At 39.2% G+C, this 16,894-nt stretch overlaps 1 protein-coding gene across 3 annotated transcripts in view; it reads right to left on the minus strand.

Annotated features, from left to right (window-relative positions):
• The window catches only part of LOC127586352 (metastasis-associated protein MTA1-like), a 107,457-nt gene that overhangs the window by 64,898 nt on the left and 25,665 nt on the right, over window positions 1–16,894 (minus strand). For all 3 annotated transcript variants that reach the window (XM_052044243.1, XM_052044242.1, XM_052044240.1), the window contains exon 2: window positions 14,566–14,633. In XM_052044243.1, the coding sequence (XP_051900203.1) occupies window positions 14,566–14,633 (68 nt within the window). The remainder of the gene's footprint in view (window positions 1–14,565; window positions 14,634–16,894) is intronic.

Raw genomic sequence — 16,894 nt, forward strand, 5'->3', positions numbered from 1 at the left:
CTGCCCACAGCCTTAAGCCCCCTTGTCCTATTTAAAAAGAAAACACATTCAAACCCATAGTTGGATATCAATATGCTATTTACTCTTAAAATTCCGGATCCTGATACTACATCGTGTTTATTACATCAGCTTCTTCCATTTCTGTACCATTCCTGGTCCATCACACCTCCCCCAACTACCTGATGGAATTGGAGGTGAAAATTGACACTTTCTGTTCACACATTATCCATATCTCCTTGTATGTCCTTAATTTCATTAATCATTAAAGTAATCACTACTTTAATCATCACCTGTTGTTCTTTTGAGCAACCTACTTCCTCTTTAGTATGTGGTTGTTTTTTTCTTGACAGAAACATGGAAACAAAAAAAAAACAAAGCATTTTGTTCATTTGTCATCTAACTGGCCAATGGCCTTTGTTACGTGAGGATTTGAGTACAGGAGTAAAGATGTCTTACTGCAATTATACAGGGCCTTGGTGAGACTGCACCTGCAGGATTGTGTATAGTTTTGTTTTCCTCACCTAGAAACTGATATACTTGCCACTGAGGAAGTGCAGCATAGATGCACAAGACTAGTTCCAGGGATGGTGGATTTGCCATTTGAGGAGAGATAGAGTCCACATGGCCTGTCTTCTATTAAATTTAGAAGAATGAGAGAAGATCTTATTGAAAATTCTCATTGGGCTCTACAGATTGGATACGGGCAGGATGTTTCTCCTCACTGAGGAGTCTAAGGCCATGGGTCAGTTTCAGATAAAGTCTCCATTTAGGACTGAGATGAGGAAAAATTTCTTCAGAGGCTCGTGAATCCATGGAGGTTCAAATAGTCATGTACACTTAAAACAAAGATTGATAGATTTCTAGATATTAAGCGTATCAAGGGAAAGAGCAGGAAAATGGCAGTGAGGTAGAAGGTCAGCCATGATCATGGATTGTGGATCAGGCTTGAAAGACTGATCATCTTGTACTTGACCCTACTTCTCAGGTTCTCATGATAGAATGGTTAGGAAACCGCTAGCCAATCAGAGTCACCACCAGTGAAATTGATCTGACAATGAGTAAAAAGGTCCAAAGTCACCTGCTCCTCCCAAGTATTGCAACAGGAATCAAATTCCTTCCAAAATGTTATTTTCTCTTAGCAATTTATCTTGTTTGTAGTTGAATACATACTAACTGCTTCCACGCTCTCCTTTGGAAGCCTATTTCATAGACCATTGGAGTAATGTTTTTGCAGATTAATTTGAATTTAGTCCTTTAAGCACAGACTGAAATTCGACCAGGTGATCAATTTCATGTGGCCCTTCTCATATACTAAAAGCAAAAATCCCATCACTTCTGAACAATTTTTGGTGGCGATATAAATTGAGCATGTTCCCAATCTTCAGACGAAATTATTAAATCATTAAAAAAAATTCAAGGAGTTAGATACAATTCTTATAGCTGAAGAGATCAAGGGATGACTGAGAAAGTGGAAACATAGTTTGGATGATCAGCCACAATCATATTGAATGCAGAGCAAACCTAAAAGAGTCAAAATAACTCTACTACTTTCTGTAGTCTAATCAATCTCTCCATTCCACAATTACTCCACTTGCTCTCTTCTGTATCCTTAACATTGTGATAACCAGAATGGCAAACAGTATTCTAAATGAAGTCACACCAATGATTTATGAAGTGGAAAATTTACCTTTCCACTCAATATTAACTCTTAATTACAAAAATCTATCCAAATTGTTTGTTCCTTTATTTATCTCCCTTCTTTTGTCCCTTAACAAGAACCAAGAGCACACTGCATCATACAAATTCTTCCTACAATCCACACACTTAAAATCCAAGCTTAGCTTCATCTAATTATTTACTGAACTTTCCTCCTAATCTTTTTAGCTTTGTTGACACGATACACTGAATGCAGAACTATTTTCTGATTGGGACACATGGTCAGTGGATTTGCCTCTGACCAAGACATTTTGTAGCTTTGGGATCATTTCTATTCAAGGCTCCTCAGTATTCAACAACTTTATACACAATTAAGGGTGGTCTGACCAATGGAAGTGACACTCCAATAACGTACAGTCCAACTATTCAGAAATCCTGATGTTTTTGCATCTGACTCACCCAGTGTTGGTTCCCACACTCCCTTCCACTTACTCGAGCCCAAAGGATCACCACCCACTAGGTGAAGGTTTCTCCTTGTTTCAGTCTTAAATGGCCTACTCGTTCTGAAACTGTGCCCAATGGTCCTGCAATCGTCTGCCAAGGGAAACATCCTTCTTGTATCTAGCCTGAAAATTTTTTATTTTCTGGGATCTTCTCCCAATCTTCCAAATTCTAAACAATGCAGGCCCAGCTTACTCAAGCTTCCCTCATATAGCAAACTCGCCATCCCTAGAATTAGTCTCACCCACATTAGGAATAAGTTTTAAAAAAAAATATGGTATGCTGCAGCACTGGATTGGTAGCAAATATGGAGTTGGCAATAAAGACAAACTCAAAAATTTTACTAGCTTTCATCCTTGCAAATTACCACCCCAGTTCCAACCGCCATCTTGTGTCCATGTGCTGCAGCTTCCCAAATTCATAGTCAACTTGCCTGCAGTGCCTTGTTGGAATCCTCTCTCCTGCCAGTATTGAAACAGCTTTGATCTCTCAAAATGCATCATCTCACATTTATCAGGGTTAAATTCCAACCACCATTGCTCTCCCATCTTACCAACTGGTTAATATCATCCTATAGCCTTTGACTATCCTCCTCACGATCAACACAACCAATTTTCACATATTTCCTACATTCCTATCCAAATTGTTAATATATATGACAAACAGTAAGGGTCCCAAACTGATCCCTGTGGTACACTATGAGTCACAGGTTTCCAATCATAAACACAACCTTTCACCATTACCCTCTGCCTCCTATCACCAAGCCAATTTTGGATCCAATTTAGCACTTTCTGGGCATCCCATGGGCTCTAACCTTCTGGACCAGACTCCCTTATGGAAACTTATCAAAAGGTCCTACTGAAATGCATGTGGATTACATCAACTGCATTGCCCTCTTCAACACATTTTGTTACCTCCTCCAAAAAACATAACCAAATTGGTCAAACAGATCTATCCTTAAAGTCACACTGACTATTTTTGATTAATCTCAGCCTTTCCAAGTGTAGATTAATCTTGTCCCTTAATTTTTTTTCCCCACAAACTTCCCCACCACTGACATTATACTCACAGGCCTGTAGTAACCAGGCTTATCCACGTGGCCCTTCTTGAATAAAAGTACCACATTTCTATTCCCCATTCATCTGAGACCTCACCTGTGGTTAGCGAAGATTTTAAAATCTCTGCCAGGGTAAAATGTAATTTAGTCTTGCATTCCTCTCATAGACCTTTACACTCCCATGCTTGCTCTGCCTACTCAATTAACTTCACTTCCCTTCCCTTCAATATTTATCTGCATCATCCTTTCAACCGAGCATCTACTTTCTGCCCCATTCAACCGTCAAAGTAGTTTGTTTTTATTTCAATTTCCGGCATCTGCAGCACTTTGCTTGGGTCCCGGCCATTCCACTGTCTCATTGTCAGACTGCTTATCCAACGTCAAAGACAATGAGAAATTTCCTCCAATTAAATATTGGGAAGACTCCATCTACAGTGTCTGTCACATTCCATACCCTAGTCACCATTTCCATCCTCGTCCCTTGCAACTATATGAAATTGAACCAGGCAGTTCACAACTTTAGTGTTAAATTTGATCATAGGTTGAATTTTGGACCACACATTCACAACATCTCCAAGACTCCCAATTTCCACAGAGTAACATGAACTTCTTATTTCATCTACTGCTGAGACTTCCATTCATAACCTTGTTATTCCAAAATCTGACAATTTTAATTCTGTAGGCTAGCCTCCCATGTTCGTCTTCACAAAATCAAGGTCGTCCAAAATTCTGCCCTTAACATCCCAACTTACACAGTGGCTCACTTACCCACATTGGCTTATGGTTAAATGACATCTAGGTTTTAGAATTCTTATTCTTCTTTTCAAATTCCTCAACCACTTCTATTGCCTTTAGTTCTAAATTACCCCAGCTATGTGTATTCCTCCAATTCTAGCCTCTTGAGCATCCCCAAATCTCATTAATCTGTACTGATGGATTTGCTTTCAGCTGCAAAGACCTCAATCTCTGGAATTTTCTACAATAAATCTGCTTGCCACCATCTCAGTTTCATCCTGCAAGGGTTTTTAAAAACCCTCCTTCACTGGACAATGTTTAAGTCAGATCTCCTTATATTCCTTGGCTTCAATTTTTTTTTGCTTGATAATGCTTGTACGAAACTCCTTCCACCTTTTGCTCTATGCTTAAAGGTTAATTTAAATAGAAATTGTGCCTGCACGTTAACTGGCAGTTTTGGTGCATTGTGCTCAAATCAGGAAAAATGATGATAAACATCATGCTCTTAGTAACAAACAATGTGCTCGAGAACTTAGCAGGTCATGCAGCATCTGTGGGAGGGAAGAAATTGTTGACGTTTCAGGTTGAAACCCTGCATCACGGCTGATGCAGGATTTCGATCCAAAACGTCAACAATTTCTTTCCTCCCACAGATGCTGCTCGACCCACTGAGTTCCTCCAGCAGATTGTTTGTTGCTCCAGATTCCAGCACCTGCAGTCTCTCATGTCGCCACGCTCTAGTAACCCTGACCTGGAAAAAAATAGGCAAAATTAGCTGAGAGAAAAAGTGTCAGGAATGCAATGGAGCTCATCCCTAAACAATTTTTGGTCTAGTCAACTTTAAATCCATTAGACAGACAGGGCTGTTGGAATGGAGGAACCCAGATCCCCAGGCAAAGATGGTTAGATTTATCAGAGTATATTCAGAATTTACATACGTACACGTACAATAGACAGTGCACAAAATTCATTTCAGAACTTACTTTTGCTGTAAAGCTTGACATACTTGCACCATGTACTTAAATGGTCAGATTTTTGTGGTTGTTGAATTTGAAACCGTTATTGAAATGGTTCATATTTCAGAATACACACATTGCTATTTTCATGAAAGAAAAATCAAAACAAACCAAAACAGTCTTGAAACACTTAGAAAGTTAGACAGCATCTGTGGCAAAAAGAACAAGTTTTAGGGATGAACTGTTCTTGGAAGTGAGATATTGCAATGAACAGGCTAGAAGGAACTAAAAGAAAAAACTTGCACAATGCAAGATAAAAAATGATCTGCAAAGACAGGAATCCAAAAATGTAATAGTAGAAATAATATGCACAGGAGACAAAATGAGAGGTCTGCAAAAGCTAAAGCAGGAATGAGAAGTATGAAAAATTTGCTAAGTGAAAGAGGTGGGAGATTGAAACTAAGGACGAAGACCAACCTCCTAGTGTTCCAAAATTGCCAGCATTTTCTACCACTCCTGCTGCTGGAGCTATATAGAGTGTTGTGCCCAGCTATTTGCTGATGGTCGATAGTTGCAGTATGATGACAACGCTCGCACATTCGAATTGATGAATTCATCATCAATTCATTCAAACAAAGCACACAAGAGGATGGGCCTCATTCGCAAAATAATGATCCTCAAGTAACCTAGCCCTGCTGGCACCACTCAGTAAAGGCAAAATTACCCATCATCTTCAATGCACCAGCAAAGCTTTGGGCCATCTGAGAAAAAGGTTGTCTGAAGATCAAGATCACAAACCCAGCCCAAAACTCGTGGTGTACTGGGCAGCTGTGATCCTAGGCCTACTACATGCTTCTGAGACTTGTACTCCATTTAGCAGGCTCCTTAAAGCACTGGAGAGAGACCACAAATGCTATCATTGAGTCATACAGCACAGAAACAGGCTTTTCAGCTCACTCTATCTATATCAATCATTATGTACCAATCATTAGTCCCATTTACCAGCAGTTCGTATGCTTTGGCAATTCAAGTGCTTGTCTAGATACCAAAATGTGAGAGTACCCTGCCTCCACCACCACTTAGGCAATGTGATCCCGATTCCACCACCTGGTGAAAAAAAATTCGTCCTCAAATCCCCTCTCAACTTGTTAGCTCTTTCCCCAAACCTATGCCCTCTAGTTTTAAGCTTCTCTGCTATGGGGAAAAGCTTCCAACTACCTATCCTATCTATGCCTCTCACAATTTTGTACACCTCAGTCAGGTTCTCCTCTCAGTCTTATACATTGTAAGGAAAACAAATAAAGCCTATTCAGTCTCTCCTCATAGCTGAAATGCTCCATCCTTGGCAACATGCTGCAAATCTCCTCTGCATCCTCTCCAATGCAATCACATCCTTCGAACGGTGTGGCAACCAGAACTGCACACAATATTCCAGCAGTACATCTCCATAAAATCCTCCAAATCCACTGGAAAGTTAAGTAAAACAGCTCTTCTCTCAAGCACACATCCTCACCATTGAGGTGATAATTACACTGGGCCAGTAACGTTGTTCACATACCCTACCACCAAACTCCAGAAATAGACACACTATTTCAAACTATCATGGGAAATTATTACCAGGTGAAATGAAGGAAATAATTCAGGAATTGTCTCAAAACCTCCTTCAAAAAGCCTAACATCCCTCCCGGTTTCTGGAAATCCCTGAATCACGACAACTCAAACATTGATAATGAGCATCAGGATGGTACCAAAAACCTCAGGTCCATGTGGCAGGAGCACACAAGATCCCAGCATTAGCAACAGAAGGACACAGCACCTTCCCACCAACCCATCCACCTGGCAACTCCTGCCGCATCTGTGATTGAGTTTGTGGGTCCCAAACAATCAGGTCAGAACCACAGGACTGAAGTGGAAGAAACTCATCCAAAATCCCCAAGAAAAATGATTTTTTAACCAACAAAAACATGGGAATGTTGAAATTGATATTGAAGGCCCTGAACCAACCTGCCAAAGAGGTCACCAGAGTTGACACCAAGCATCATTTGACTAGTGATGGAGACCAAGGATAGAGAGATCAGAACTGAATAAGACTGAGAATTGAAACAGTAAGTGACATGGAGCACTGACACCTCAATTCTCCAATCTGCCTTTGGTGTCCCAGTATGAAGGAGATTACACTACAAGTAATGAATAAATCATACTCATGTGGATAAAGTAAATTATAGTTTTACTAGGGAGGAATGCTTTAGTTTCTAAATCACACCAAGGTAAATAGGCAAGGTTAGCATCACATGGAAAGGTGCTAATAATGGGCATTTGGGGGCAATGACATTTTGTGAGGGGAAGGAAAACTTGTTTAGTGGCAGTAAAGAGGTGTTATATATGGATGTGGAGCTGACGTGATGGATGCTTGTGAAATGGAATGCTGTTAGTAAAGGGTCTGAATAGCCAAGGGCGTGAGGGATCCTTAACTGAAGAAAAGGGACATTTCAGAAACTCAGGTGCGAGAAGTGCAGTTGTCAGTACAGATGTAATGGAATAAAAAAAATTGCATTTAAATGGATGAAAAAATAAAGAATAGGATCTAGTACAAGGTAAACAGAGATTTGGTGGGCATGTACTAGATATCAATGACAGCACAGCCCCAAAGACAGAAGTTTAAAAGGAGATTAGAAGTTTAAGACTGGGAACGTAAACAGATAAGAACATTGGAAACAAGATGAATGTAATTCACTGGTCAGGGCAGAAGCAGAAGGCAGCAGTCAATAATAAACAGAGCAGGGAGGAACTGGACCTGAACTTTGCTTCTGTCTCTTTTATAGGTTGAACATTTTTCTTAACTGCTGTAAAATTGGAAAATGCTGAAACTACTTAAGCCACAGACTTTCTTGAAAGGAGAGAGAAAAAGAATGGGTTAACAATTTAGAATACTAACAGTTTATCAGATGAAAGTTTATCAATCAGAAATGTTTTCTCTCTCACTCACACTTGGGAGGCACAGCCTGACCTGCTGCATGTTACCAGCATCTCCTGTCTTCACTTTTAAAGGCAATCAGGCTTTGGATCTACAAGGGTTCCCATCGCAATGTCACTAGTCTGGAAATAATTGAAATTAAATGGGTCTGAATTCAAAAAACAGAGGACATGCAAACTGTCCTAGTGAGGGATAAGGTCTGAACATTACACGTAGGGTAGTCTGCCAGGGCCTTCAAACATTGGTCAAGTTGAAAGAAAGCCACAAATACAAACCCCCCAACAGCAAATCTTGCCAACCTGGGATTGAAAGTGAAGGGTTAGAGGCCAGTGAGAGAAAAAGCCCTTCCCTATCCTCACCAGCCCCTAACTTTTGAGGCAGCGATAGCCAGAAAGAAGATGACTATTTGTTCCGTAGAAGAATTGTGGTTCAGTATCAGAGCACTCACACTCTGCTTCAACAGATGTAAAATAATAGGTTCTGAAGAAAGGTCATCGACCTGAAACATTAACTGCTTTTGGAGTACAAAAACATTGATGCTGCTTGACCTGATGAATACTTACATTGTGTTTTTATTTTAGATTTCCATCTGCAGTTCTGTAGCTTTTCAATCAAACAATAGTTCCTCGTCCACTGGGTTTGAGAGCCATCAGGGTTGGATGCAAGACAAGGAACTACTACAAGATTAAAGACTGATAAAAGGTAGTTTGACCTGAAACATGAACTCTGCTTCTCTTTCCACAGATGTTGTCTGATCTAGGTGATTTGAGAAATTGGTTGGGTCAATGTCTCTCATAGGCAGTTGTCAATAATATCAAGAAGAACACACAAGAAGAGACTGCAGATGCTGTAATCTGGAGCAAAAAAAAAACTGCTGGAGGAACTCATCAGGTCAGACAACATCCATGGAGACAAAGGGATAGTCGACGTTTCGGGTCAAGCCCTGCATCATCATTGATATCATTTTGGAATATGACGATTTAAAATTATAGAGGGATGAAGCCACTTCTTCGATGAGATCAGATCACTTCAGATCAGGGAGGGTCAGAAGGACAAATAAAAATTTAACGAGGGGTGAAAGGAGAATTAGAAGTTAATAAAAAGCTTCTGGCATGAGCCTGCATTAAACAACAGTTAAACCGTCGAGGTTCAGTGCCAATTCTTGTCTGATAATCACTCAAAGTAGCTCAGATGTTCCATTACATTAAAACGAAAGCTATTGTTTATGGTTCACACAATCTGAAAGTAGAATTGAAGACCACACGATCCAGAGAATAACCGAGCAGATGCTGAAGAGAAAATTTAGAAGTGTTTGTGAACTAGAGAAAAGAGATAACCTCTAAAAACAACAAAAGTAGTAATTCATGGAATCAAATAAACCAGGTTCAAACCATACATCTTGCTAAAATACATGGAATATTGAACAGATCCAATTAATAATGAATAAACACTCTGCCCTTTAAAGAACCTTTAAAGAAGCCCACCAGCATAAAATACAGGGGCTCCCTGTGTTACGAAGGACCCGACTTACGGAAATCCAACTTTATGCAAATTCTCCCATATATTTTTTAAAGTACTTTTCCAGCTAATATTGATGATAATAAAATGTTTCAAGGTATTCATTGACAACTGGATATGGTATATATTCCATTAGTTTAATTATAGGTAGTGTTCGGGCGATCATTCAATGAAATGAAAGAATTATAGCACATGTACGTAGAGCAATACAACATGGGTTACTGGAGCAAACAGATGTTTTTGACTTATGGATAAATCAGCTTACAGGCAATTCTCAAGAACGGAACCCTTACACAACCCAGGGACTGCCTATAATGGTAATACCGATTGTCTCTAACAATGGCATCCTTGAATACATTCATTGTCTTGGTCTCGGTACCTCTCAGGGATAAAGCATTCCAAAAGTTCATGATCCTCAAAAAATTACTCCTCATCTTTGTCTTAAATGGATCACCATTGAAACTATGCTCCCTTGTTCCAAAGTCACTGTCACGAACCAGCAACAAAAGAAACACACTGAGCATGATTCAGTGTTAAAAACTATTTTATTAATCACTACTTATGATAATACGTAAAATAAAAGTAAAAATGTTAGTATGTTAGAATTCAAAAATGTTAAACCTCGAACGTTAACCCCAAAACTAAATTTGTCGTGTGTGTGTGTGACAAAGTCCCAAACTCCAAGTTCCAGAATGGTTCTTAAAGTTCAGTTCCGCAAGTCATAAGGTGAAACATGAGCAAGGACTTCTTCAACAACCACCGTTGTCTGAAGATAAGACGTAGAGAAACATAGAGAGAGAGTAAATACGAAATCCAAATGTTCCACGATGGAACCCAAACGACACTCCAGTGTTTACTCGGTAGTGACTGCCTCACCCCGAAAAGCATCCAAATCGTGGTCGTCCACACAAATACCTGTTTCCTTCTACAGGTCAGCAACAAAGTGAACTCCACCGGATTACTTCCAACTTCCATACATGGATTTCTGTGGCAAACACAGTTATTGTTTCTCATCCAACGATAGAGAAAACTAGCAGGCTGGTGTCTCTCTCCCTTCTCTCTCTCTCTTCTTCTTCTTCTAACTTCTACCACGTCATTACGTCCTTTATCTTCTATTGACATAAGCACGCCCCACACACACATACACACACACTCTCTATCTTAAAGGGACTTTCACTGAGTCCGTAACATCACCCACAAGGGAGACAGCAACTACCTTGTAGACCCTATCAGAGTCCCATGTTTCACAAAGGTTATTTCTCATTCTTCTGAACACCAACATAGGCTCAAATTGCTTAACCTTTCCCCTGCAAGACACAGTATCCTTAGCCCATCTAATGAACCTTTGCTAAACTGCCTCCAATACAAATGTATCCCTCCTTTAATAAAAGGCCAAAACTGTACATAATACCCCTGGTTCAGTCTCACCAACAGCTGTAGATAAACTTTCCCATTTATCTCTTCCATCCTTGAAGATCAAAATTCCATTTACATTACTAATTATTTGCTGCACCTGCACATTAATTGATTCTCCATGTATAACTTCTATAACAAATTACTGCAGTAAATGAATGGTTAATCTCACTGGTATCAACCTCTGCAAAAGTACAATATTAAAAAGATGCACATCTAACCAGGTTAGCAAGGGCAAGGTACATCCACAGGACTTGCTGTTAAACCATTTAGAATGCAGATTGTCGGATAAAAATCCAAATACTGAAACAGCCAAAATTAAGCACACAGTATCATGTTTAAATTAAAGCATGCCTTTTTCCTAACATTGAGGATGAATGTTTTGGGTACGTTACATCATTCCTCAGATTATCACAAGAACAACCAGCTACAAAAGAATGGAGAAAATGTTACTAAAAAAACAATGGAGACAACAAATCACAACGAATATTTTACTCAAGAGTTACTCTAAGGAATGCTGCAACACTGACAGAACCCTGTTCTGACCTTGTACTTGTCCACGTTAAACTTCTGATTTTAATCTCGCCTCTGTGGCCAAGCAGAGATGCAATGCCAAGCGAAGGCTAGGGACTTAATTTAATTATCAGATAACATAACTCATTATCAACATTCAAAGTGAATCAACATTGCCACAAGGAACCAATGGTCAATGACTAGAGTCCTACAATGAATTTCACTCAAACACCAGTACAACTGAAGGCCACGTTAGAGTTACAGTCATACAGCAAAGAAACAGCCTCAAGACTCACTGTGTCCATGCTGACCATCAAGTACTAGCTATACCAAATGTATTTGCCAGCACTTGGCCCACAGCCTTGTATTGCGTTGGCAATTCAAGTGCTCATCTAGATATTCTTAAATGCTGTGAGAGTACCTTCCCTCGAACTACACATCCAAGCAGTGTATTCCACATCCCAACCACCCTCTGGGTTAAAAAAAATTCTTGCTCGGATTTTCTCTAAACACCTAACCCAAACCTATGTTCTCTAGTTTTAGATACTTCTGCTAAGGGGAAAAGTTTCCTACTATCTACCCTATGACCCCATGATTTTGTAGACCTTTATCTGGTCCCCCCTCGACTCCAAGGAAAATAAACATTGCTTATCCAGTTTCTCCTCATAATTGAAACCCACCATCCCAGGCAACATCATGATCAATCTCCTCTGCACACTCTCCAGTGCAATCACATTCTTCCTAAAGTGTGGTGACCAAAACTGTATACAGTAGTCCAGCTGTGGCCAAACGAATGTTAAAGCTGTACCATAACCTTCTTGCTCTTGTATTCCATGCCCCAACTAATGGAAGCAAGCATATCATATACCTTCTTCACCACCCTATCTACCTGCACTGCCACTTTCAGGAACTCAGACTTGTAGACTGAGATTATGAATACTTCGTAATGCCCCACCATTCATTATATGTCAGAGTCATACAGTGCCTTTGGACTTCCATCTCTATGCCAACCCATTTGCCTACCTACACTAATCCTATCTGTCCACATTAGGATCACATTCTTCTAAAAAAAAGTCTCTTACATTCATTTAAGACCTATAGATGCCACAAATTGATTTAGAACAGGATATCAACATCCCTTTTTGATGCATCCCATGATGGAACAATCAGGGATGTTTGTACATTAAACTTCAATAATCTGAATGGCCTTCCTGATTTTCAATTTCCCTTGATCAAATTATTTTAGCTAGCTCCCATTGGGGTGTTGGAGCTGGTGCCGAAAATGATATCCTAAACTGCTGGAGCTGCAGTGCTCCTTTATAGAGACAACATGCTATCTGCAATATAGAGAGTTTAATTTGGAAAAAAAAACATGATTACATGAGGAAAGCCGAAATAAACAAATAGAAAATGCTCGTACCCAGCAGTTAAGGCAGCATCTGAAGTGAGAAATGGAGTTAGCAATTCAGATGAATGCCTTTCCACCAAATGATTGCTGAGATCTGAAATATTAGTTTTTCCCTCTTTTCACCCAGGCATTTCCAATAAATTTTGTTTATCTTTTGGCCAGTGTAATAGCCTCATTTACACAGCATCAATGTGCATCCTAGCAATAAATTATTCAAGCACAGCCAATGCCAGAAATTAAAGAGTAACATACAGTAAAGCATGGGTCTAATACAATAAAGGACGGACCCTTCGCCCACCCCCACCAACAAAGATGTCTGTGCATATAAAAGTACACAGCAGCAAAAGTTTCCACCTTTTGCAGCCACAGGATCAAAGTGCACTCCCTTGAACCCCCCTACCAACACCTCCCCTCCATTATATATATTTTTAAATAAATCACAACTGCTTTAAACAGGGAAGATCAAAAACGTCAAATCATCATGGTTTAACCACCAGAGACAAAATATTGCAATGCTGGAAACAGGAAATAAAAACTGGTGGAAATACTCAGCAGGGCAGGTGGCAACTACAGAGAGAGAAACAAAAAAAATGCTTCAAATTGATGACGTTTCAAAAGAACCTAAGAGGTTAGCTCTCTTCAGAGGTTGCCTGATTCTCAGAGAACTTCCAGCACTGTTTTGTTTTTGTAATCACCAGAACCAATTCTGGATTCCTGTATGCTGTTCGCATTCTTAGGACCAATTAGTCTGTTGAGCAAACAGAAGTACAAAAGCTTTCCAAATAAAAGAGCTGGTGGATTGAAATTGAGAAAAGTCCAAAAATAACATGTTGATCAATGTCAAATACATCAGAATCTCAGACCAAATCCAATTTAAAATGTAGAACAATCATAGCTGCAGATATGTGGTTACAAACTCATTAGCTGCCTGCCCAAAAGGTACCAATTTGTACTGGGATATTGTTCATAAGCTGTCTCAAGCACCTCATCCAAGTGACCATGCTTTAAATGACAGCTAGCAAACTCCATACAAATTATCACCATGGAGCTTCAAAACCAAGCCAAAACAACTTCCCAGCTTGTACATAAACTCGCACTAGTAGGTATCACTGAAAGTAGATTAGGCACAAGTAGAGGAACACTGACAAGAGGTAGCGTGGGTAATGAAGGCAATAAAATCATACAGTAGAATCACTGACAGTTGCGAGAAGTTCCCAGGCATTTAACTGGAACATCACACGAAGAAAACTGGCAAATTGCCAAAAATTGAGGATGACCAAGTTTTAAAGGGTATCTAGAAAGATAAGGATTCAAAATACAGATGTTACAGCATTAGAGGTAATGAAGGACTGGATGAATGAGAAAGATGTGAAACTACAGACAGCTGAGTTTTGGATATACTCAAGTTTGCATAGGATGGGAAATAGGAAGCTGGCAAGGAGAGTTTTGGAAGGATGGGTTTAGAGTTATCAAAAGGCATGGGATGAGACTTTCAATGAATGAGCCAAGAGGAAGAATAAGGCAATGTTAAAGATTAACAATCACGGCACCATCAGAGTGCCATACAAGAAACCTCTTTTACAAAGATGTTTCTTATGTTCAAGGTATCAGAAAATGTAATTGCATTGAAATAATTTTGATGCTTTTGCTCAGAGTAATTGAAAGTTCTGGAGACAGAGTTCCGTTTCGGCAATAGAAAAGAAACAAAAACTCAGAGAACAAGTGTACCCAGTTAAATTGGCAAATTGCAGAGCTGCTGCTTAGCTTTCTAGTGTCTCGGTCAAACTGGCAGTTTAGCTATGACTGTGCTTTCATTTAAATGCTAGATGTGTACCTTATTAAGTTCCTCGATTCTTCGGATTAAGAAAGGATTGCTTGATGAATTCTCAAAGTAGACATAATCTGAAAATGAAAGAAAGATCTTCTGTTATTGACAGCATACTCAAGCTCTTCAGTCTCTTCTTTCTGTGTCCTTAATGCAATGCAACAGTTATCATTTGATTGGAGAGCTAGGTGATAGGGTAGGAGGGTCAGCACTGTTTAGAGTTAACACTGTTACTGACAATATTTCACAATAAGCTATAGCAAGGGCACATACAAAGTCAACGAGCATGCATATCAGTCACAATCTCTGAATTAAATTTATCAGAAGTTCATCATTACAAATTACTCTGACAAACATATCACATCTATACCTAGCGTATTTCATTCTAATATTACACAGCCCAAAATACACTCTCCAGTTTGTGCTAGCTGTAAAAGCACCACCTAGCATAACCCAACTTCTGGATTTAAATATGGAAGGAAAAGGCAGATGCAGAGGAACCTCCCAGTACAAAACTGGAACTACTATCAACTTTAAGGTGACACTGATGGAGCTCTACAGGCAGTCCCTGGGTTACGCAAGGGTTTTGATCTTGTAAACTGTCTGTAAGCTGATTTTTCTATGTCAGAAACATACATTTTCTATAGATACCCATATCATATCACCCTGTATATACTTCCAATAATTCTTTCATTTCACTGAATAATCACCCTTACACTAACCATAATTAAACTAAAAGAAAAGTTCTTTAAAAATTTGTGGTAGAATATGCGTAAAGTTGTATTTCCCCAAGTCAAGTCTTCCGTAACCCGGGGAGCCCCTTTATTTGAAAGGTAAGCATTGTCTTGCACAGATGTCAGGAGAAAATTTTCCACACAGCTCAAGCAGGGGTCTATTTATTAATATGATACAACTCAGTACCATGCATAACAACACTTCTGCATTATATTATTACATGATGGTATATTCATAAGCTTTCACTGGGTCTGAGGCTCCCAGAAGTTACAATGCCCAAGATCTGCTTGATTCTTGGTGTAGCTTCCTAGGATCGCAATTTCTAATTAAATATTTATGCACTAGATTACAGAATGCAAGTTTGATTTACAACCCCCTTCCACTCGACCTTCTCTGACACCCTAACTATATACAGTATTTTAAAATCTGTAAGTAAAATTGCCAGTGAAAGTGACGACGTTATTGGTTTATCATAGAAATTCAATTCATTCACTGATTTCTGTTTGGAAGAGAAACTTGCCTTTTAAGCCTAATAAAAAGAAAAATCCAACTTCATATTAACGTGGCTGACACTTAAATATCCAATGAAGCAGAATAAGAAACCACTTGGATAGAGTAACAAGGCATGGGCAATTGTGGAGATCTTGCTACCAATACACACAGCTCAAGAATAGGGTTAAAATAAAAGTACACATTTTCCATGATTTATGAATTTTTGCTACAACAATGACTCCTTGGGGTGATCCTTCATTTACAAAGCTGTTTTCCACCATAAAGAATAGCACGCCACTCTGTGAGTAGGAATACATTGTACCAAAATTCCCATATAATGCATTTTCACAAGTCTTTACAATTTATAAAATTTCACTTAAAATGTTTTCCAGGAATGTGCCTCTTTCATTAATCAAGGAATGGCTGTACAGTGCCATTAAGGCATTTCCTTTCCCTTTAAAATCACTTTAAGAACAATTCACAAAATAAATCCAAGTGAATAGATTCTTTTTCCATCGATGTGGTTCAGCCTCTGTACTGAGAAATTCACTACACAGAATGTTTTTGTGTAATTCAGAAGCATGTTAATCCATTTCCATTCATGAACTTCATCTTCCACTTTATGTTGCAGCCACCAAATTACAAGCCCTTTGGCAACATTGGCCATCAAATCCTCACCCCAGTCACCAGCCTTCATACAAGATGCTAACTAATTGACCAGAGGAGTCAGAATGGATACTACTTTTTTGATTAGCATTTATGCAGCACTTCTTAGCATAGTAAAGGCCCAATACACTTCATAGGAACATAATTTTATCATGAAATCAAAGACAAAATTCACCAAAAGACAGGATTAGGAGTTTGGAGGATTTTAGGCTGACACAGTTCAAGACATCAGTGAAATCAACATAATAGATTTTTACCTGGGTTTTCTGTGCTCAGTATATCACATATTTTACACTTCCTCACTACATGAGTAGGCCACTTGGCCAACTGAGACTATGCTAGCTCTAGGAGAGATCCCAACAAGGCACTTTGCCAATTTCTCTTAACATACCCCATTAAATCCTGCCCCTCCCCTGATTCTCCTTCTATCCACCTACATGAGAGC

Source organism: Pristis pectinata, chromosome 35 (assembly GCF_009764475.1).
Source record: "Pristis pectinata isolate sPriPec2 chromosome 35, sPriPec2.1.pri, whole genome shotgun sequence".
NCBI lineage: Eukaryota > Metazoa > Chordata > Chondrichthyes > Rhinopristiformes > Pristidae > Pristis > Pristis pectinata.